This window comes from Arachis hypogaea, chromosome 6 (assembly GCF_003086295.3).
Source record: "Arachis hypogaea cultivar Tifrunner chromosome 6, arahy.Tifrunner.gnm2.J5K5, whole genome shotgun sequence".
In the NCBI taxonomy this organism is placed as follows: Eukaryota; Viridiplantae; Streptophyta; class Magnoliopsida; order Fabales; family Fabaceae; genus Arachis; species Arachis hypogaea.
Window position 1 is genome coordinate 10,859,729 of NC_092041.1, and position 23,261 is coordinate 10,882,989.

General features: G+C 33.8%; 3 protein-coding genes across 7 annotated transcripts; 2 read left to right on the plus strand and 1 right to left on the minus strand.

Annotated features, from left to right (window-relative positions):
- Positions 1-8,149: 8,149 nt before the first annotated feature.
- On the plus strand, positions 8,150-10,228 carry LOC112695982 (protein EARLY RESPONSIVE TO DEHYDRATION 15). 2 transcript variants are annotated; one of them, XM_025748535.2, is made up of 3 exons: positions 8,150-8,565; positions 9,238-9,603; positions 9,873-10,228. In XM_025748535.2, exons 2-3 carry the CDS (start codon positions 9,294-9,296, stop codon positions 9,917-9,919), a joined length of 357 nt encoding a protein of 118 aa, XP_025604320.1. In that variant the 5' UTR covers positions 8,150-8,565; positions 9,238-9,293; the 3' UTR covers positions 9,920-10,228. The 2 variants fall into 2 exon arrangements, with proteins under 2 accessions (XP_025604320.1, XP_072054091.1); XM_072197990.1 differs by having other exon boundaries at positions 8,318-8,565; positions 9,876-10,228.
- Positions 10,229-10,409: 181 nt separating this feature from the next.
- Positions 10,410-16,133, minus strand: LOC112695981 (GTP-binding protein BRASSINAZOLE INSENSITIVE PALE GREEN 2, chloroplastic). 3 transcript variants are annotated; one of them, XM_025748531.3, is made up of 7 exons: positions 15,311-16,133; positions 14,595-14,687; positions 14,424-14,479; positions 13,652-13,807; positions 12,230-13,551; positions 11,801-11,968; positions 10,410-11,120 (listed from the first exon to the last, which is right to left on the minus strand). In XM_025748531.3, exons 4-7 carry the CDS (start codon positions 13,758-13,760, stop codon positions 10,758-10,760), a joined length of 1,962 nt encoding a protein of 653 aa, XP_025604316.1. In that variant the 5' UTR covers positions 13,761-13,807; positions 14,424-14,479; positions 14,595-14,687; positions 15,311-16,133; the 3' UTR covers positions 10,410-10,757. The 3 variants fall into 3 exon arrangements, with proteins under 3 accessions (XP_025604316.1, XP_025604317.1, XP_025604318.1); XM_025748532.3 differs by having other exon boundaries at positions 14,595-14,682; positions 15,311-15,700; XM_025748533.3 differs by lacking the exon at positions 14,595-14,687 and having other exon boundaries at positions 15,311-15,668.
- LOC112695980 (uncharacterized) lies at positions 16,007-22,358 on the plus strand. Of its 2 annotated transcripts, XM_025748529.3 has the most exons (14): positions 16,007-16,282; positions 16,361-16,462; positions 16,553-16,615; positions 16,830-16,891; positions 16,975-17,072; positions 17,274-17,325; positions 17,809-17,901; positions 18,308-18,418; positions 18,774-19,128; positions 19,254-19,702; positions 20,158-20,267; positions 21,025-21,083; positions 21,184-21,371; positions 21,771-22,358. In XM_025748529.3, the coding sequence occupies exons 1-14, from the start codon at positions 16,216-16,218 to the stop codon at positions 21,957-21,959; spliced, it is 1,998 nt and encodes a 665-aa protein (XP_025604314.1). In that variant the 5' UTR covers positions 16,007-16,215; the 3' UTR covers positions 21,960-22,358. The 2 variants fall into 2 exon arrangements, with proteins under 2 accessions (XP_025604314.1, XP_025604315.1); XM_025748530.2 differs by lacking the exons at positions 16,007-16,282; positions 16,361-16,462 and having other exon boundaries at positions 16,558-16,615; positions 16,961-17,072.
- The last annotated feature ends 903 nt before the right edge of the window (positions 22,359-23,261 follow it).

The following is a 23,261-nucleotide window of genomic DNA, read 5'->3' on the forward strand; positions in this document are numbered from 1 at the left end:
CATAGGTAAAGTATGGCTAGAATGAGATGAAGATGCAGTGTTTTATGAGAAAAATATACTCATAAAAAATGCATTTCGACTTGCAAAAAACTGCTTGTTATGAACACCCATTAAAAGAAAACCTTTAGTGTCGAATTGTATAGCTAAATAAATGCATTTTCGTGATCGTTTGTCAAGTTTTTGTCTGTGAGCAACCAAAGTTAATGCAAAAGCAAGACATCCAAACACTTTAAGATGTTGGATATTTGGCATTTTGTTGAAAAAAGCTGATAAGGAAAAAAGTTCTTATGAACAGAACTAGGCACTCTATTAAGAATGTGAACAACATGAGTAGTGGCATGCTTTCAAAAGATTTTTGGTAAGTTTGCTTTGAATAAGAGTGCTCTAGCTATGTTTAAGATCTCTTGGTGTTTTCTCTCCACCATCCCATTTTGTTGAGGAGTTTCAACACAAGAAGTTTGGTGGAGAATACCCTTTGATGCATAGAACGTTGCCATTTTAAATTCAGCACCATTATCAGTTTGGAAGCACTTGACATTCATGTCATGTTGGAGTTTAATAAAATGAACAAAATACTCAATAAAAGATGAAATTTCACTTTTATTTTTCATAAAGAAGACCCATGTGAATCTGCTTTTGTCTTCAACAATAGTCAAGAAATACTTGTGTCTAGCCCAATCATGGGGTGGAAACAGGTCCCCAAATGTCCAAATGGACTAAATCAAACAATTTTTCTGATTTTGTTTGGCTTAAGCTAAAGGACATGCGTTTTTGTTTAGCATAATGACATGGTTCACAAGGGGTATTATTTAAAGGACAAACAATAAAAGGATAATGTTGTTGCATTTCTAATAGCCTATTAGTAGAAATATGGCCTAGTCTACAGTGCCAAGTATCTTGATCAATGGAGTTATTAGTAGTATTAACAGTGATGGTTGGTGAAGTGCTGTCTGAGTTTACTGTATATGCAATTTTCTGGTTGGGAGTTGGTGGAAGATGCCTCTTTATCCAAAATATATAGCCCACCTCTTTGCTTAGAATGACCAATCATCCTCAAAGAAAGGTTGTCCTGTACTTCGCAATGTGTATTTTTAAACAAAACTTCACAAGATAAGAGATCAGTGGCCTTTGAAACAGAGATTAAATTAAATTTAAAGGATGGAACATAAAGAACATTAGTTAAAATAAAATCCTGTGATAGCACAACTGTTCCACAAATATTAGTAATTATTTCAATGCCAATCGGGCATTTGATTAAAACAGGATCAACAATATTGTAAATTTAAAATTTTTTTAAAGAGAATGTGACATGTGTAGTAACACCAGTGTCTATTATCCAACTATTTGGGTGTAAGGATATATGAGATGTGGAAAAGATGTAGGAGACACCTGCTGATGGTGCTATGATAGTGTTAATGGCTTGAGATTGAAGCGGTGAGTGAGGGTGATCACTTCCTTGTTAAAAAATAGCAATTAAAGCTTTCTTTTGGTCTTCAGAAAATAGGGAATCAAAAATAGGGAATCAAGGCTTTGTTTGTCTTCCATTGGGGCTGAGTTATTGTCGAGATTGTTGCTTGTATTAGGGGTATTCTCAGTAACAATAAGATTGTTGACAGTGGCAGTGCCAAATCTTTTTTGTAGAGGGGGGGGGACATGCTTATGGTAGCAAGTTTCAATTGTGTGACCAATTTTTTCACAGTGAGAGCAACTCCTCAATGATCCTCTACCTGCTTCGCTTCTTCCTCTATTCGATCTGTTGTTACCGCTTCTTCCTCCACGCATGGGTGGGTTGAAATTCGAAGTAAAATCGTTAGGTTTTTTGCTGTCAACATTAATGTTTATAGCATTTACTACTATCTTTTTATCACTGTGGTAAGATCCTATGAGTTGTCTTTCTTATTGCAAGAGCAGGGAGTAGATGTTTTGACTAAGTCGCTACCACAACATGATAAAACAGATTTTACATCAATCTTGATCTATGTAGATGATCTAGTAATAGCAGGGAACAACATCAATGAAATTCAACATATCAAAAGAAGCTTGATGATCTATTCAAAATCAAGGACCTGGGAGAACTCAAATTCTTTTTAAGCATGGAGGTTGCACGAAGTAAGAAGGGTATAGCCCTATATCAACGCAAATATACCTTAGACTTGTTAAAAGAGTATGGATTATTGCACTGTAAACCAACCATCACTCCAATGAACTATTCTAGACAACTTTCTAAGTCTACTGGTACACCTTTAGAAAATGTTAAGTCATATAGAAGACTTATTGAGAGACTTATCTACTTTACAAACACAAGACCTGACATAAGCTATGTTGTTAGCAAGCTAAGTCAATTCTTGGATTGTGCTGCTGTTGAGCACTTTAAAGCTACCCTGCACATCTTAGGATATTTAAAGCAAACTCCACCCAAATGGTTACTGTTTGACTGTAGTTGTGATTTGTCTTTAAGAGGCTTTATCGATTTTGATTGGGGAATTTATCCTGATACTCGAAGATCCGTTTTGGATATTGTTTTTTCTTAGGAAATTCATTAGTCTCATGGAAAAGTAAAAAATAACAAACTGTAGCTCGCTCCTCTTCCGAAGCGGAATATCAAGTCTGGCCACTTGTGAAAGAATTTGGCTCACCTATATTCTGAACATCTTTAGAATTACATTGGTCAAGCCCATGACACTATTTTGTAATAGTCAGTTAGTAAGACATATTACATCAAATTCCGTATTTCATGAAAGAACAAAACATATAAGGATCAATTGTCACAAGGTCAGAGAAAAAGTACAAGATGAAAGTCTAAAATTAATGTCAATTCCTTCCAGAAAATAGATAACAGATGTTTTGACTAAGTCACTACCTCCATGACCATTTGAAACCTTGTGTAGTAAACTAGGCATGTATAATATACAATCCTAACTTAAGAGGGATGTTGGTGTGTGAAATATATATAATATATTATTAGTTACTAAGAGTTTAACCAGTAGAAACAAAGTCTATTAATTTAATTTGATAGCAGCTAGATAGTACTGTTAGTTTTTGTTTTGCTATAATCACACAATTCAGTTGAAGCTATAAAATAGGAATTTTAGTCATTATAAAAAGTGTAATCTTTTTCATCTAATAAAAATCCTAATTCTCTCATTCTTGTTTTTTCCTTTTCTTACTTCATCATCTGTGACTTCGAACGGATTTTATCAAGTGTATCCAAATTACGTTAATAATAATTAATTAACTCTTTCAGTAAATTTGTATTATCTTTTAGTTGAATATCTAATAAAATTATTATTTATTTAATAATATTTAAAAAATAATAAAAATTAATTTAAATAATATATAATTATTTTATTTAATATTTATTAATTATCGTTATATTAATTGTATAATTTTAGATATAATAAATATATAACTACAAATATTATATTATATAAGATAATTTTAAATATTGTGTATCTAGCATTACCATTACATATTACTCTGTGAGCTCTATAGTTAATGCATGACTATAATTAATTGTGGTATATATGATGATGAACTCTTTAATCTTTAGTGATGCAAATTAAAAGTGCTTTAGTTTCGTATATATCTAACTATTTGTTGATTTAACCACGAGAATAACACACCATGTGCAACAAAAACTAATTATTAGGAGATTTGGCATAAAAGCCTCCACGCTGCTCCCACATCACAAGACATTGAATTAAGTATGCGTAGCATCAAAAATAGAATTCCTTGAACATGATCATACTAAAATGTGACAACTATCAACAATTATTATCAAGCGTATCTTCCTAGCTTTTTCATTTCATCCTCATTCTTCTATATATGCCTTCGAATTGACAAACAATAAAACTCAATCATGCATGATTCTAAAGGTTGATGAAAAATTAATTATTAATAACATATGATCAAAATAGCTCTACTTCCAACTACAAATTAACTCCTTAAAACAAATCTATGAAACCGTTCTACTCATAATTAAGCATTGTGTTAGCATAATATCTGGACACATTGCAGCTTGAAAGGGAGCCACAAATTTATTGATATTTTTTCTTCTTTCTTTATTTTTTCTAGAGAAAAATGTGAGAGCCAGTATCTAACCATATCATGAGAAACGATCGTGACAAGAAAACTATTGCATGCAGGATGATAGTGGGGTTTTGAATTGCTTATTAGAATTATTCAGTGTATCAGTGCAATAAGTTATTATTTTATTTACTAAATTGTGTAAAAATAATAAGGTAGAACGTCTTAGATGATAACTTAATTAAAAGATTCTGAATTGAAGTGAAGCCTTGAAAATAGTTAAAAGTTTTTCTTTATGGATATAATAAAATAGTATTTTTAAAGAATAAATTGTATACCAACCTTTTTCATACTCCTATTATATTCAGTATAAATAAAAGTATAAATCTACGTTAAAATTAATTATTAAATTAACCACGTAGATTTTAATTTTGACTTTGACTAAGAATATCGACTAAATTTATATCAAATAGTAGATATGACTCTTATTAAATGATTAATTTATAGACTGTATATAATAGATGTGTCTAATACGAATTGACTCATTTTTATTAATACGACAAAATAATAACAGTAAATTTCAATGAAAACTCGAGAAAAAATGAATCAGAAAAAGTTTAACGTGAAACAAGAAATGAAATTAAAGGAATTGGAATGAAATTAAAGTAAAATTTTGAATTAGAATATGAACTAATAAAAAGGACAATGAAAAATATAAACTAAAAAATAAAAAAATATATCATTGACGAGGCGAGCACAAAAAAATGTTTTAATATATTATGAAACTAGATTATAAGTATCATTTATTAAGTTATATATTGAGTTTGAATAATTTGAGATTGATTGAAATATCAAATGAAGATATATATTATAACGGTGATAACGAAAAAAGTTTAAAAACAACTATGAAATTGTTGATTTAAATAAAGATGAGGATCAAGTTGATAATACTATAAAAACAGATGTGATAAAAGTGGCAAATATATTAATAAATTAGTATCTGTTTAAAGAGTCATATTTTATGCACGTATTAAATCTAAAGACTATGTACACCAAAATTTTATAAATATTTGAATGCATGCATGTAACTTGAATAATTATATTGTAGCTTTTTATTATAGAAATAGTTAAGTTTGAGGTATTATTATTAACTTATTTATGCAAGTAGTTTATGACTTTGTAGTTTAAAATAAAATTGGTCTTATTATTAGATATTGTATTTCGTATATTAGTTATATAATTTTTTATTTAATTATTTTCATTAAGACATAACTAATATATCTTTAATTTTTATTAACATACTAATTTTTATTAGAGATCTGTTATATATATATAAGTTTTTTTAGTATATAAGTTTATATAAGTTGGTCCAAACCAACAAAAATAACCTTCAGTTTAAATTACGTGTAAACACGTGCTTCCGTCCTTAACTCTTGAATAACGCAAATGATTCTTTTTCCTCAATCAAAACTGTAATACTCAAAATTTAAACAAGGATCAAAATCTCTCAAAAATCTCTGAAAATCGTTGCGAAAAGTAAAGGAAATTGCGAAGCTGAATTCGAAAAGAATTATGAGAAAATAAAATAAGAAGATAAAGAAGAATGAAGAAGAGTAGAAGATGAGGAGGAGAATGAAGAAGAGTTTTGAATTATGCAGAACTTATCAGCACACATACACCAAAAATTCTTAAACAATACACTTAAATATCTTCATGTTACACCAAAATTTGTTGCAAATACAGAAAAACATTTCCTCTTTCTTCTTTTTTTTCTTATTTCTTTCTTTCTTTTAGTTAAATGAATATAAGTTCATCCTCTTCCAAGTAATTTTGCAATATTATGTGTTTCTTCTTCTTCTTTATTTGATTTTTTTATTTTTATTCTTATTAAGAGAGTAAAACAAAAAGAAACCTGAGAAGGTAAAACAAAAAGGAAAAGATGAATAAGAAAAAAAGAAAATGGTGATGATGATGATGAAAAAAAAAAGAAGCAGCAGCAGAAGATGAGGAGGAGAAGGAGGAATAGTTTTGAATTATGCAGAACTTATCAGCACACATACATAAAAAATTCTTAAACAATACACTCAAATATCTTCGTGTTACACCTAAATATCTTCGTGTTACACCCAAATTTACTGCAAATACAGAAAAATATTTCCTCTAATGTTGCATTTTTCTTCTTCTTCTTCATTTTCCTTACTTATTTCTTTCTTCCTTTTAGTTGAATGAATGTAAGTTCATCATCTTCCAAGTAATTTTGTACCATTATGTGTTTCTTCTTCTTTTTTGTTTGATTTGTTTTGTTTTTGTTCTTGTTAAGAGAGTAAAATAAAAAGAAACTTTAGAAGATAAAATAAGGGAAACAAGATGACTAAGAAAAAAAAAGATGATGATGATGATGATGAAAAAGAAGAACAAGAAGCAGTAGAAAATGAGGAGGAAGGAGAAGAAGAGTTTTGAATTATGCAGAACTTATCAGCACACATACACAAAAAATTCTTAAACAATACACTCAAATATCTTCGTGTTACACTAAAATTTGCTGCAAATATAGACAAATATTTTTTTAATACAGAACTTTTACATTACATTCAATTCAAACCATCAACGATGAACAACAATTTTGACAAACAAAACAACATTATTCACCTACAGAATCATAAACTACTAACAAAAATATTAACTAGAATCAAGTCACACCTCAACCACTTGATTGGATTCAAAACAATAATCAACTTTGTTTTAGTTCAATTGACAATCTGAACTTGAATTATTCATCATCTTCAACAACAAGATAACTGTTCAAAACTGATTTTAGAGCTTGATTTCAAAAACGTAGAGAATGAACGAAAAGAAACGTAGAGAACACATAGATGGAATAGAACGTATATCGAAAACGTTGAAAAAATTCGAAAACGAAATTCTTTCGAAAAAGACAATTATATATCCGTACATTGATTGAAAACCTAGTTAGATTAAGAGATACGTGAGGTGAATTAGGATAAAATGATTTGTATGGACTTGTATGAAAAAATGACTTACATGTGAAGAATAATTATTGTCATTAACATAAACTAACTATATACATAACTAATAATTATTTACACACAATATATATTTCTAATACTACAGTTTAATTATTATAAATAACATTAAATACAATATTATTATTTTTATATCCGCACTGCAAAAAATTATAATAAATTTACTTATATAATTAAGTTTATTAAGATAATTAACAATATAAAGTTCAAGACAATCAACTTCTTTAATTTTTGTTCTTTTAAGCATTTTTATGGCTAAAGCCAGGAGTTTTGTCTCCAATTGTGAGTATCATTAGTTTTTGCTTGTTGAAGATGAAGAGAATGAGAGTGAGAGAGATGAGTCCAAGGGAAAAGAAAAATGAAGGAGCCTCACACTCCATGCGTCCAGCTGCATGGGTGACACTTGTCATCAAGGGTGACAAATCTAAGACTTGGGTTTGCGGAATGTTTTCACCGTTTGATTTTGTTAAATTCGATTCTGTCTGTGTGATTAGTCAAGCAACAAATTTGAGGTTCAGATTTATAAACTTGAATTTGCTCGTTTGATCTCGATAAATTCAAATTTGATTGTTCAATTTTTGCGTGCGTGTCCCGGTTGCAAGCAAATCCGAGAGTCCAAATTTTAGCGAAAACTAACCATCCAATTTTGTGGTTTCTTAAATTTGACCCTCCGATTTATTTACCTTATCTTTCACATCTAAAAATAACACATCCAACTTCAATATCTATTAACAAAAATATTATTTTTAATCCAATATAAAAATTAAAAAACGTAAATTTAAGTCACCATTCATCAATGCACCTCAAACAAAATTTTATATTCAATCTCTATATATCTTTAATTATTCAAAAATCAAAAGTATTAGTGTATTACCATATGACATCATATGAAAATACCATTTCATCCACCTTGAGTTGTCACCCTCGTTTTGTGCTAATAATTAACCCCTTAAGCGGTTATTTATCGCTCTAATTTAGCCAATGTTATGTGTATTATACTATTATTATAGATCGACAACAATATTTTTTTTTCTAGAATACTACTACTACTTAGTAGATTTCCCATAATTTATTCCCTTAACAAAACCCAAAATTTTCTATGGCTGAGGCAAAAAAAAAAAACTGTATTATCCACAATTAAATAACAAGAACCATAGAAAAAAAAAAACAACAAAAACGAGGAAAATGGTTAGGATAACGAAAACAAGCATTATATAAGAGATCAAGGGGTCAACAATAGCCAACACCATTACGCGGCACCGTTGACCGTTGACCACCCCCTCTCTCTGTCTCTCTCTCACCGTTGCGTCCGAACCAAGACGCAACACTAACACGGTGCTTTCGCCGAACCTAAACGGTGGGACCCACTCCGTACCCGAACCAAGACAGGCTCGGATTTCTCTCTTTATAAATACTGCGGATTTGCGATTTTCTTGACGCGTCAACTTGTCTGTCAATCGTCGTCGTCGGTAACCAATTTCTCGTAGCTGGAGAGGTAATTGCTTGTTCCTAATTCTCTCTACCCGATCTGTATGCCGTTCGAAGGAATTGTTATCGTGAATTGAGAATTTCGTTTTTCCTTTTTGGCTTGTATGTTTGCTTTTGGTGTTTGGTTGTGAGGAAATTGAAGGAAAATAATGGAAAATTTTGAGTGATCGGGTTGAGATTGACGATTTTGTGGGACCATTTCGTCGATTCGTGCTTGGAAACTAAAGGATTTTGGTCCATCCGTCTTTGAATTCAAAGGATCCACAATTTTCACGAGTCAGCGCTTTTTCATTTGGATATAGAAAGTTTTTCGATGGAGCCATTTGACCGATTTTTACTTTAAAGGAGTCAAAGGAGATGGTTTTGAATTTTGATCTGAGATCTGAAGTTTTTTTTTTAATTTATTTTTTAGTCTTATTCATAGTGGACTAAATTAAAATTACCATACGATGACATAACAAATTTGAAAATAGACACGAATTTTTCACGTAAATGATGAATCATGACTTATATGCTTACGGTATTATGATATCTGGCGAGCAATTATTTGTAGCTATGGGCTGTAGAAGATGAAACCTTCATGTTTATTCTTGGTACTTGGAAGTTTGTGTTTGAATTTTCTGATTGTGATATATCATTGTTGATTCACTTTTAACACGGCTGATGATTTGTGCCGCAGATAATTCTAACTAGAATTGGAGTGAAAAATAAAAAAGGAACAAAAATCAGATCAAGATGGCATTAGTCTCTGGAGGAAGATCAACACTGAACCCGAATGCCCCTCTTTATATTCCAGCCGCCTTCCGGCAGGTGGAGGATTTCTCGCCGGAGTGGTGGCAGCTGGTGACAACACTGACGTGGTACCATGAGTACTGGCTAAGCCAGCAACAGGTTGAAGGGGGCTTCTATGCTGCTGAGGATGATGGATTTGATCAAGATGGCAATGATGTTGTTGATTTGCTGCCTGATATATTTGATCTTGATGCCGGTGAAGATCTTTCCGTGATGGAAGCTCAGCTTGAAGAGTTCATTCGATTATCTGAAGGTAAAGAATACGTTAGGATTATCTCAATCAAACAATTTAAAATAGCTGAAAAAGAGCCCTGTATTATTTGGATCAATATGTTTGGTTACAATTTTTATATTTAGATATATATATTGATATAAAGAAGTACCAAAAAGATTGGTAGTAGGATTGAGGACTCTTATCAAAATTTGTTGGGATCTAATTTTATTATGTGGGTATATTTAAAGTGTTGTCTTCATTTCATGTATGAATTTTCATTCACTTAACGGAGTTGTTAATGATTGCAGAAGAAACTGGACACAAGACATTTGTGGAACAGAAGAGTAAAGCATAAATTGCAAGAGCCAGAGATGAAGCTTGTAAACGTAACTAAGCAAACAGGCTGAATGCCATGGCCTTAATTAGCTTGCGGTCATTTAGCTAGTGTACCCCTTGATGTTTATCTCTAGCTTTTAACTTTCCAGTAACTCTTGTATAGCCAAGGTTCCGACTTTTTCTCCTCTCTCTTGTAAACAGGGAAGGAAGAAAGAAAGGTAACAAAAAAAAAAGTGAAAATATGTCGTGTACTGATGTTGTAACTTGTAAGAGATGTTACAAGTGTTAAAATTACAAAAATGACAAAAAAGATTTTTTTCTTCTGTCAGGGTTTGTCTTCTCAAGATTATGTACTCTTACTCTCTTTGTATTAATCTGTCACTTTGATTCTTTGCGATATTCTTAGAACTCTAGACTCACACAACTATTCAGCGAAAATATATATTGATTCAAAAATATATTAATAGGTGATAGTGATGTACAGGGATGCAAGTTGTTGAATGCCTAACTCAACAAAATTTGTAATTTTGTATATAAGAATAACTTATAATAATATTTTTTCAATTCAGTTTACATCAATTGGCCAAGAATAAACATAGACATTACTAAGCTCATTCTCTGTTCTCTATTGCACAAAATTTGAAGTAATACCTCACAAAAATGCAGATATCATCACTATTCATGTACAACGACTCATCTAACAAAACTACATAATCCACGAATGTGACACTTAAACAAGAAGCGTTGCATTTATCTCTATTGCTGAAAACATGCTATTGCCTCTGCAACACGTCAAGTTCAGTTACACTTCTATTTTCAACTGAAAGCACTCTTGCAAAACAATTAAAATGTTCTGCTCAAGCTGATAGCTCTGCACCTGCCCCCACAAAATCTGTATCTTGGTCGTCAAGTTTTTCTCTTTTTTGAGCTTCAAGTTTGGTTTGGTTGCCAATAGCATCAGAGATGGCTCTTGGTAACCAAAAACCAGGTTTTTCGAGGGACCGGGCCCGGTCAAGGACCAATGGCTCTCTCAAGGTTACTTCAACACCATCAAAGGTCCACAGTTTCATGGTTGCTTCACCTTTGAGACAGAGAGAGTACCAACCTAAGCCAGCTATGGCTACATCAACGTTGTTGACCTCCCAACTAGTTCCAGACACCTTAATTTCCATTTCTTGCCACGTGCCTAATTCGGCAGCGTGTTCACTGCCAATGGGAGGCTGAAATAAAATGCAAAAAGAAATGAAGTTAGAGGAAACTTAGACATCATGTATCTCAAGGAAGGAAAAATAGATTATATTGAGTAATACCCCAAATAAGTCTAATTCTTAGTCGGACACTTTAGCCCCAATAAATTTTAATTACCAAATCAATCTCCACTATGTTGTTAGTCAAATTAGTCACCTGTCAGGTTTTGCTAAAAAATTTAGACAAATAAGCTATCATTATTTAATAAGCACATAAAAGTTCTTAAAAATTTTTAAATTTTTCAGATCAGTCCCTTTAAGTTTTCAGATCAGTGCCTAATTCATCTCTAACACTCTCTTTTCTAACTAATCCTCTTCCAACTAATTGATTATTGTTTCCACCTATCAAGTTCCATTACCCAGGCCCGGTTCCACACTACAAAGAATATGGTAGCTTTTCATCCCGTTCCAACCAAAGGAATGTTTTCGCATTATAGAGTACATTTCTTTGACAATCGAAGTCAAAATGCCTCCGGCTTTCCCTTATAATTTAAAAAGGTAAACTGAAAGTTGACATGAAAGAGCAATTAATGAAATGAAAAACATATTTGAAGCTCAGGTAAACTGCAGTTTTAGACCTTAACACTAAAATTAGTTATATAGGCATGCTTAGATTTGTGAAAAGAAAAAAGAAAAGAAAAGAAAGGGTTTACCTGCAACCTGACACCAACATGATTTCTCCAAACCTCTTCAGCATTTTCTACTTTTCCCATGTGAAGAGAAACATTTGGTGATGCCCAAACGGTCACATATATTGTTTCAACAGAGGCTTCAATAAGGTCAATTCTTGTCAAGCCACCAATGTGCACTGCCTGCCCTACCTGTAAGTTAAAAACCAGTATGTAAGATTCTAAACCACATCTCCATTTCCAAATTTACATATTGATACCAAAGAAATTGCTATCTCGATTTATTAACTGGAGTTTCCATGGAGCAGGGGGAAAAAAATCAAACTATTGTCCATTTCTGATAGCCTTTAACGGATAAACAACGTGCATAAAGTATACATATAATCTATGCAATAAAAATAAGTTAAAGATAACTTAGAGAGCAGCAATAGCAATAAGCCATTAATAACTTGCCTTGATTCTATATGATCGAGGTCGAAGTTCCTTCCGTATCTCAACCATCTTTTGCTCTTCTCTGTTCAGTCTCATCGACATTAAATAGGGATGCAGGAGCCCTGGAGTGTCAAACATCTTAGTCTTAGCGGACAAAATTCCTCCAATTCTCAAGATCCCAAGTGTTGTCCCAGGAATCGGAGCTTCTGTGAGCTTTGTAGCTTTAGCTCCGTGTTTCTTTGAAAATGCATTGATTAGAGTAGACTTCCCCGCATTCTGAGACCCAATCACCCACACATTCCCACGAGGACCTGCCAAGTCCTTTATGAAGGACAACAGATTCCTTACACCTAAATCCTTTCGAGAACTTACAAGATAAACTGCACTTAGTTTAGGTGCTCCTGCAGCACTTGCTCGGTGTCTAACCCATCTATCTAACCTTGCAGGGGAAACCTCTGATGGAAGGAGATCAACCTTTGTAGCCACAAGAACTAGCTTTGGCAGTTTCTTACCCTTCTTCGAGTCATCCTGGATTCTTTCCAATGCCTTAAACAACGATTTTGCTGCCGTCCTAGGGAAAGAACCATCAAAATCAACACAATCCACAACCATAACAACAACAGTAGCACTGCCATTGCCAGAAGGGTTCATCAACCTAGTGGAAATCAACCTATCGAAATCAAAATCGGGTATCAAATTCTCAGCAGTCTGGTTTTTCACCTGGCCATAATTCCTCAAGGAATGACACCTAGCGCACACGGTAACCTCTTCCTTCACCTTTTGGGCCTCCCTAGCCAACTTCTTCTTCTCAGCTTTCGATACCTTCTTCTTCCTCTTCCTCTCCAGGACCTCCTCAGTGATGTTACCATACCCAACCCCCGCAGGCGCAAAGCCGTTTAAATCAGCCTCATCATCCTCTTCACCCAACAACTTAGCTTCCCACTCGTCAGAATCCCAATTGAAATCATCCGGTAATACCTCAATACCTCCTCCAAGTTCATTTTCAATGCCATCCAGAGACCCCACATCATCATCATCATTTTCTTCTTCTTTTACTCTATTAATATCATCAAACACATCATCATCCTCATCTAATAGTTCATCTTCCATTTTCACCTTCCTTTGTTGATAGTACCCAGGAAGGTTAGGGTCCTCATCTTGCATGAAGACCCCACAACCAGGGCAAATTGGTCCACGACTCTCATCCTCATCTCTCCCCTCACTCAAAAACGGGTTCCTACCCTTTTTCCTTGGCGTGTTTCTTTTCTCTGTTTGAACAGTGGAGCTTCCGTCTACCGCAAAAGCAATAAAGCAAGGAACTTTTCTAGTATGAACAGAATTATCTACACTCCAGTAAAGTATAACTACGCTTCAGCCAAATGGGCATCAAAAAGCGAAGAGCGAGAAACTAAAGCAACATGAAGTGGGATTCTAGGTTCTTACCTATGAAATGACGCAAACTCTTGAGTGGTTGATCAGGTACGTTGTTGAGGAAGGAAAACTTGCACGCAGGAAAATTAAGAGATACAATTGTAGAGAAGAATATCGCCATGGCTTCCAATGCATGAAGCGAAGCAGAGAGGAACACTGGTTCAAGTTCTGCAGCAGAGGGAACGAAGAAGGAGGAAAGGATTATAACTAAGGTTCTGAAAACCGAACCAATCATCAAACCGCTTTAGCTATTAGTTTACTGGTTTATAGATTCAACCGGTTCGACCGTAGCTAAACCGAAAAACCGTTTTATAATAAAATAATAAATAAAAAATAAATAAACACACTAAAACATAAATATAGTCTAATATAATCGTTAAAATATTATCTAAATTAAAAGCACTACATAAATCAGAATATTATGATCTCATTAAAATACTTTCGTATTGTACCTTTTGCTTTCTTTTTTGTCTTTTCGTCCTAACAAATTAAATACAATATATGATAAGCCTAATATATCATATTAACTACACAAAATCTAATTGTTATTGAGTGTTGGACCTAAAAACTGTCTAAAAGCTCTACTGTTAATACTTAATCAATAGCTCGAGCTATTAGAGGCCATCAAACAATTCAAGTCTACTTCCTCAATGTCACAAGAGTAACTTAACTATGCAGATTAATATACCCCCCCCCCCCCAAAAAAAAAAAAAAAAAAAAAGTGCAGATTAATATGATTATTTATTCAAGAAAAGAAAAAGGGACAAATAAAGGGAATGTTCACCTCTCTGGAGCAGTATTAAAAAGCTTATCAACTTCTGCAGGGTATAGGGATCGATCCTAGAAAGTGTCAAGTTTTGAAACATCAAAGAATAGAAAGTATAAATTAAAATGAGCATGGAAGCTAACTAAATGGAGGTGCATATTGGAGTGGATAAAAAATGTTGTTACATACTTTATTGTATCCAACAATCGAAAGGTACCATTCAAAAACTCTATAGCTTCACTTGTTAGCTCCACACTCTATCTCTATGCATAAGAGTCTGATCTGAATAATAACAGCAGCAAAGTTCAACCAATGACAGCAGCAAAATTCAACCAATAACAACAGCAAAATTCAACAATTATTCAACCAATAACAGCAGCAAAACTCATATAATAATTAACAATTATTCAAACCATAACAAGTTTACAGATTATTCAACAATTATTGTTTGAAAAAACCTAGAAGCTAGAAGCATAAAAGTATAATCTCAAGCTCTCAACAATATCACAACAATCCACTCCAACCCAATAATCTCAAGTTCTCAACAAACAACATCCAAAATTATTCAAAATTATTCACAATTATTCAACAAACAACAAAATTCAGTTCAGTAAAAGAAAAATCAATTCAGTAAACAACAATTATTAAACAAAGTTCACAGTTCAGTTTACAGAGCTTCACAGACTTCACACTTCACAGTTCAGTATCACTATATCAGATTATCAGTATATCAGACTTCAGACTTCAGTTCACAGAGCTTCATAGATTCAAACAATTATTCAATCATACTCATTAGGGAGACAGAGACATGCAACAGTTATTCAATCAAACAATCATTGTAACGAGGGACAGAGACAAGGAGCGGAGTGACCAAGACGCCTTCAGTTCACAGTTCAAAAAATTACCTGGATGCTCGAAGACGCCTTCAACAGAGCATGCAAGAGGGAGACAGAGACACCGAGTGACCAAGACAAGGAGCAGTGGTGGAGCACCTTCGAACCGAGTGACCAACAGAGCTAGGGACGGCGGCGGCGTGGCTGCGCGACGGAGGCTTCGACGTTCCCACGGTGGCTGCGCGATGGAAGGGGAGGAAGCTTGCAATGGCTGCTGCGCGATGGAGGGGAAGGGAGCGAGCCCTGTCGCGACGGCGGCGGCAAGAGGCGGTGGCTGAAGTGCTGAACGGAGGTGAGGGACGGAGGTGAGCTCGATGAGATTGGGAGGATGGAGTTAGGGCTAACTGGCTACTGGAGGCTTGATCTGGGCATCAGGATGGAGTGATGGACTACGGAGTTACCGAGAGAGATTGAAACGGCAACGTTTCGATATGCATTCAAAAAACCGGCCGGTTCACCGGTTCAACTCCGGTTTTGAAATCTCCGGTTTTTCTGTTTGTCCGAGCCGTATTTCTTCACGGTTTACGGTTCAATCGGTTCGAACCGGTTTTCAGAACCTTATCTATAACGATATGAAGAAGAAGAGGAGCAAAAATGTTGGGCCCAGTTTGGGCTTCGGCCAATTAATGAAAAAGAGCAAAAAAACGTGGCTCAAGCTTCTCCGGCAACTGCAGGGGTAAATGCAAGTACAAGGTGAGGTATGAAACCATCATTGAAGGCCATGGAGCTGGGAAGACGGAGTGAAAGTGAAACTGCTCACCAATGTTTGCAGATGTATCTCTTTCGGGCCTAGGTTATGCGGCCCGGACAATGACAAAAAAAAATTACATATGATGACCAAAATGCCACCACGATTTGACTATATATAGAGCGTTTGGTCAAAAACTTGAAACCAAAACGAAGACTTGAAATAAAAAATGGCGCGAAAACAAAAACCTGGGGCTCCAGAACCAAAACCAAAACCTTTGTCTCCAATCTCCATCGGTGAAGAACCACAACCTCTTTGATTCTCATTTTGGATGCTCCATCTATAACCACGTTACATTCTCATTTTTTTCACAGGTAACTGCGAGATCACTGTTGAGGCCAAAAACTTCACATGCAAATCCGAATCAAACAGCACCGTAATCTCTCTCCCGAGAAACGGGAAGATAATAGTATCAGGTGTTTATTCATTTATTTTTCGGTTTGATGCGATTTTGCTATTTATTCATTATTTATTTAATTTTGCCATTTTTCTGCCCCTATAAACAGTGGCACAAGAAGAGTATGCGAACAATGGAAATGCTACTGGGGATTTAAATTCCGATGATAGAGGTAAGTGGTTTATGTTTCCATGTGATTGTGATGTTAATTTTTTGCATGTGGATACAATACGAATTTGTGGAAATTATTATGGGAAAATGCATAACTGCAATTACTGTAATAGCATGACGCGAATTTAAGTCATTTGAGCATTCTTTTTTGTTTTTGTCCTGGCGGAAAAGAGAAGAGCTTGTTAGTGTGTCTTATTTGGTTTTTTACTGTATAGAACATGAGTTCATGCTTGTTAGTCCTAAAGATGATGCTGGGATAAGCAAATCCTACCTTCAGGTAACACCCTTTTCATTGTTGCTCTGTGTGTACTCCTCACTCTTCTATAATGACTCTATATATCTCTAGAAATGGGTTTGCAGGAAGTTCTAGAGATGTACAAGGCAGAGCTACCAGGAATGAATTATGCTGCTAATACTGGAAAGCAATCAAAATTTCTTGAAAGATGTGTGACCAATGGGTAATGGGTTCTTACTTCTATAATGTGCTTTCCATGATAGTTATTGCTTTTGTTTCTGTCATGTATTGAAATAATGGGAGCTTTTGGTTTTGGGAACAAATTTTTACCATGTAAAAGTGTAGCTTAGTGTTCATGTGTACTGTGCCTAGTTGAGAGTTATGTATGATAGGTTCTTTTATTCTTGCTTGCTTGTTCATGCAGGAAATATCGAACACTACTTCTTAATTCCAGTTCTGTTGAAGATTCCGGAAAGGTAAGTTTGATACATGGCTGTAAGTAGAGAATCATCATGAGTAACAATACTATCATTTCAATGTATGAAACTACTTTAAACTGAAATAAGTAAATTGTGTTCCACTATCCTAAAGGTTGAAGGACAATGCTTCTGGTCATATTTTGCATTATTATAAGTTCTGCAAAGCCTGAGTCTGTTTCCTAAAGTGAAAAAACGTCGTTTTTATCCAAGACTGTTTGGCATATAATTGTATTGAAGTACAGGACTAAAGAATGTATTCAGTAACCATTTGTGGAGTGTTTTGGTTCTTTTAGTAGATTGGGCTTTCTAATGAAAAAGACCTAGCAATCATCAGGACATAGAAAGAACAAAAAATAAAATTCTTACCATCTCCTAAAAAGCTGTGCTTATTGATGGAAATTAGTTGAATGTAATCTTAAAAAAAAATATTTGTATGGCAATAGTGTAGCATATTATTGATATATTTTATGTCATTTACAGGTTATAGCTGCTATTACATATCAAATCATCCCTGCAGATACAGAATATGCAGAGATCCCACTTACAGCTGTGAGGGAAATCTACCAACGGAAGGTCTGTTCTAATATCTAGATTTCATTCTTAATTCCAGCTTTTTGCTTTTTAAGCAACATGTGATTTCTTGTCAGTTTTAAGAACTTTTGTGTGTGTGTGCATCGAAAATATTCTGGGCATTTCTTTGATTGCAAACTTCCAAGTGTGATTTTTCCGTCTTTTCTGACTTTTAATGAAGTTAAATTGATGGTGGATACCTTTGTGAATTCATTCTCCATAAATGTGAGTAGTACAACTTTAGAATGTACATAATCAAAACCAATATGATCATCTTTTTCACATTGATGCCTCAGAGTGCCTCTTGGTGAAGTCTTAGGGCATATTGTAGTTGGCTGTTTCTCTTTACATTTATGTGTGTCTTGACCACAATCATATTCTCTGTTAATTACTAGTTTATATCCTGTAGGGTTTTGGCCGTCTGTTGTTTCTGGAGCTACAGAAGAGACTTCAAAATATTGGTGTTCGTTCCATTTTCTGCTGGGGAGACAAAGAATCAGAAGGATTTTGGCTTAAACAGGTAATTTATAGATGAAATTTGTCTTGAGAAGATTGTGTAGCCTCTTTCGGCTATTTTTTCTTTCTTGTATGAATGCATCTTGTTTCACTCCTTGTCTAGAATATTTGATACATACAAACACAACTATCATTGTGAGAATTATGTTTTCATTTTTCTTTTAGCTACATACTTATGCGTTTTAGTGAAAAGAATTAATACGTGTGATGAGGTATGTCATGTTATAAGATTACTGCTCAATAACGTCAAGAACATTTGTCTTCATATTTCATTAGAACTACAATTTTTCTTTCCTCCTGCAAAAGATACTTCTATGGTTCTGATGTTCTAAGTTATCTCTTTCTGACTGCAAATTCAGGGTTTTATATCAATAGCACAGGTTGATGCCAAAGGTAAAGCCCGCAGGTTTCCTGTAAAAGCTAGTATTCGCAAAGCATTATGCTTTCCTGGTGGTTCAACTCTCATGGCTTGCCATCTAAGGACAGAATTCTCAGCTGATGCAGCTGACTCTATGCACTGTCTTCCTTCACCTCTCTGTCATCATTCCTTGACACCTGCCATTGCTGAAAATGAGCAGCTGAAATGTTCAGGATTGCTGCACATTGATTTGAACCTGTCTAATCATTCAACCCATATCCTAGAAAGTAAAGATAAAAGTCAAGCTGAAGGTTTGATGAAAGCTGGATCGTCAAGAGAATATGGCAAACTGTGTGGTAATACATTGATCTATCTATCTCTCACACATTAGTTTTGGAAATCAAAATGAAACTAAAGAATCTTTTTATCATAATGTCTAATTCATTTCTTGCTGCATTTATATCTTTCACAATATGAACAGGGCTTGACAGTCACAATCTCGAACATGGCCGCAGTGACATTTTTCCTTTTGTCAGAGCATATGAGGACAGAAATGCTACTGCTGCAGAAAATTCACAGGATGAAATTGATGATAACATGAAGCTTTGTCATCTTTTTCCAAAAGGTGCAAAAAGGGGCTGGGAATCCTCTATATCCTCATTGAAATCTAAAAGGGTGAAGGGAAGCCAGTTGGCTGACTGTCGATCAGATTCTAGCGACGGTTTTACATCAGAGGCTAATAGGCCCAATCCTTGTTTTCAAGAAGTCCCTCGCGTTGATCCTCTGAGTGCAGAAGTTTCTGAGAAATATATGGAGGATCATGTACAATTAGAAGCACCCAACGACAAGGAACTGCCGTCAACTAAACAATCCTTTAGAATTATGTTAATGAATATTGCAGATGATACTAAGAGAACACAGCTTTCAAAGGTATGTTTGTTTCACCACTTCACCAGAGCAATTTATAATTACATACTAGTGAGGAGATTGCTGGCATTTGTGGTTGATTTATGTGTTCATTTATACAGAGACTTAATTTGATCCTTTTGAATATATAATTGAGAAATGTTAGGGGCCCATTAAAATTTATTGTTTTTGGCCATCACTTAGTCATCAGCTCAATTTTTTTACTCTAGTTCTTTTAGTCTAGTAATCCAACAACATATTTTATCTCATACTTTTAAACATTGATGGCTAACTGATGGTCAAAAACAATAAATTCTGATGATCCTATAGCATTCCTCTATATAATATTATTGATTTTAAGTATTGAGACGTCTGGCAATTTAAAGATCATTGTAATTTTTTACCCTATTAATGGTTATCAAATGAGTCATGTTTCTTTTTGGAACATAGCAGCCATTAAAGATTTGTTTCACATATAGGTTATTGAAGACCTTGGTGGAACTGTTGCGTATGATGGAAGCATGGTAACACATGTTGTCACAGGAAAAGTGAGGAAAACTATGAATTTCTGCACTGCTCTCTGTTCTGGGTAGGTTCAAATTTGTAATCCTAAGAAACATGCCTAGCTTCATACTGAAATTTTATTGTAGTTGGAACTTGAAATACTAGTTCTCGGCAATATATGTTCGGGTGAATAATATTCCTCTCATATCGTGCAGTTGAATATCCGAATATCTGTGGCCACCAAATCTCAGTTTTATACATCTCGAAACGATCTAGTGTGCTCGTTACCAAAGTAGGATTGTGGATATTTGAAGAAAGCTCTTTTTTTTTTTTTTTTTTCTGAAAATAATAGTTGCTTTCAAAAACAAATCCTTTTTTTTTGGGGTTATGTTATAGGTTCAACTATGCTAACCAAGAGATTATCCAACAATTAACATTATACCTTACTTTGGAGAAATGCTAAACTCCTTCGGTTCATGATATCATTGGGAAGAGAACAATTATATCATACTGCAACTGGAACAAAAAATTCATTTATACATGTTGCGTTTCTTTTATCTGGCATTTCACATTGTAGATTCTCAATGTAGGGAACACTGAGTTAGAGGATCTTCATTCTGTCATTCACTGTCATAGCCAAATTGTGAAAAACTCAGTGCTAGAATTGTGATCTTTTGTATTTGGGGCTTTTGGACCTTGCCAGGGGAGAAGAAAATAACATTTTGAAGTTTGATTCCTAATTTCCTATGAGTTCTGCATCTGTTAAGATGCCCTACTCTGCATTGATTATGTTGATTATTTATATTTTATAATTAGTAACAGAATATTGATAAACTATACAGGGCTTGGGTGCTCTCATCAAGTTGGTTAAAGCAAAGCTTTCGTGAAGGCAGATTCGTCGGTAAGCTGGGCAATTTTATCTTGTCTATGATTATACTTAGTAATTATTCATGACAGCTTACACACTCATTTGAGTCATCTCACCAAAAAATGAAACGCAGATGAGTTGCCTCACATACTGAATGATGAGGAGTACATGCTGAAGCACAAATCTGATTTAAAAAGTGCAATCTTCCGAGCAAAAGCTAGCCCCCATTCTTTGTTTAAGGGCTACAATGTATGCATTGCAGCTCATGTTCGAACTCCTGCTGACACTCTATCTGCTATTGTCAGGTCTGCTGGTGGTAATGTAAGTATTTATATTTCAGAACGCTTAAACAATGCTTCATTTCCCATCAATTATACACGCTGAAAGTGCTAAAACCCTAAAGCCTTTTTTTGAATAATGAAACATTCGAATGCAAATATTATGCCTATCATATTTCTTACCTTTGGAGGTACTCTTCTGAGTTATGACAATAAAACACCCTCCCTCCTCCTCCTCCTAGAAAAGACATAGTATTTACTATTTATAGTGAATAATTTAGTCAACCTAGTTTTTGAAAATGGGGAAGTTTTTTCGACAAGTTTACTAATCTGGTTTGATCTAAAATCATTCTTTATATTAATTTTATAAAGCATGTTGCAATCTGTTTTCTTATCCTCACTTGTGAAGTTGTGATCAATTTCCACTCATTTTGTTCATTAGGTTATCAATGGGCTGGAAAAAGTAAATGAGACATCAACAACAATCTTTGTGACATGCGAAGAAGATACAGAAGAAGCAATGATGGCTGCAAAGAAAGGAATCCGGACTTTCAGCAGTGAGTGGTTTATGAACTGTGTTATGAGACAGGAGCTTGACTTGCAGGCCTCCCAATTCGCTCAGTCCTTATGAGGAAGTATGTCAGCATGGCCAGTGATTATTTATCTGGTGCAGTACATAAGAATTTCTCTCATAATTTAGTAATTTTGCCCCTTTCTATTCCACCATTAAAATAAGAATGTGTATCTTTTAGTGACATTGCTATGAAGCACCAACCAGGTTGAACTTGGTGCATCATGCATTCAGTTAATTATATCAAATCATGATAAATGTTACTCTCTCATAGTTTCAAATTTATAACAGTGCATTATTGCATGGATCACCAGGTTAAGCTTAGGATTTTTGTGTCTTATATATTTATGTTTGAGATTTCGACTTTTTCATGTCTATTTATTTCTGAATATTATATTACAGGTATTGCAATAACATATGAATGATTGAGTAATATTATGCATAATAGCAGTGCACTTCTGGTTTGGTTTTCCGTTTCATAAGATATATATAATCATTAGTAGTTACTTTAGATCATCAAGGTGATGCGATAATAATGTAAATTTGTGTAGGGCATGAAATGAAATACTTGGGTTAATGATCAAATTAGTTCCTAAAAAATAAGTTATTTTCTAAATTTGTTATTAAAAAATTTTATTAATTAAATTAATTTTTTAAATATTACAAATTAATTATTTGTCTTTTTGTCATTCAATTAATAGTTTTTGTTAATAATTAATGATATAAAATGTTAAAAGACAGTATATATGATACCTAATTTATTCTATTAGACTCTAAATAAATATATTTATAAAAATTTATCAATTTAGTTTATTTTTTAATTATATAAACTTAAATTTTAATATAATATAATACTAAATTAATTATTGAACTATTAATTGAATGATTGAAAAATAAAAATAATTAATTTATAATATTTAAATAATTAATTTAATTATAAAATTTTTTAAAAATAAATTTAAATAACGAGCTATATTTTAAGAACTGATTTGACTATTACCATTGTAGATTGAGTTTTCACCTTATTCAATGGAGAATATAGTGGAAGCCATGTTTCGCATTTAACGGAGGGGGCAAAGTTGATGTCTATGGAAATTTGAGGTCTGTTACACATATAAGTATTTTTGTCTTATAAGTTATACAAGTTAGCCCAAGTCTAAGAAAAGAACACCTGTACTACTCTTTTAAATTGACCGCCTTACAACACAGTCATTATGCCGTACTCTTCCTCTTCTTCCTCAATCAAAATGTAAACTGTCAAGATTCAAGCGACATTCGAAACGAACTACGATTCTGCGAAGAGTAGAAGAAATCAAAAAGAAAAGATACAAATCTCCATAAAAAATCACTAGAAAAAACGAA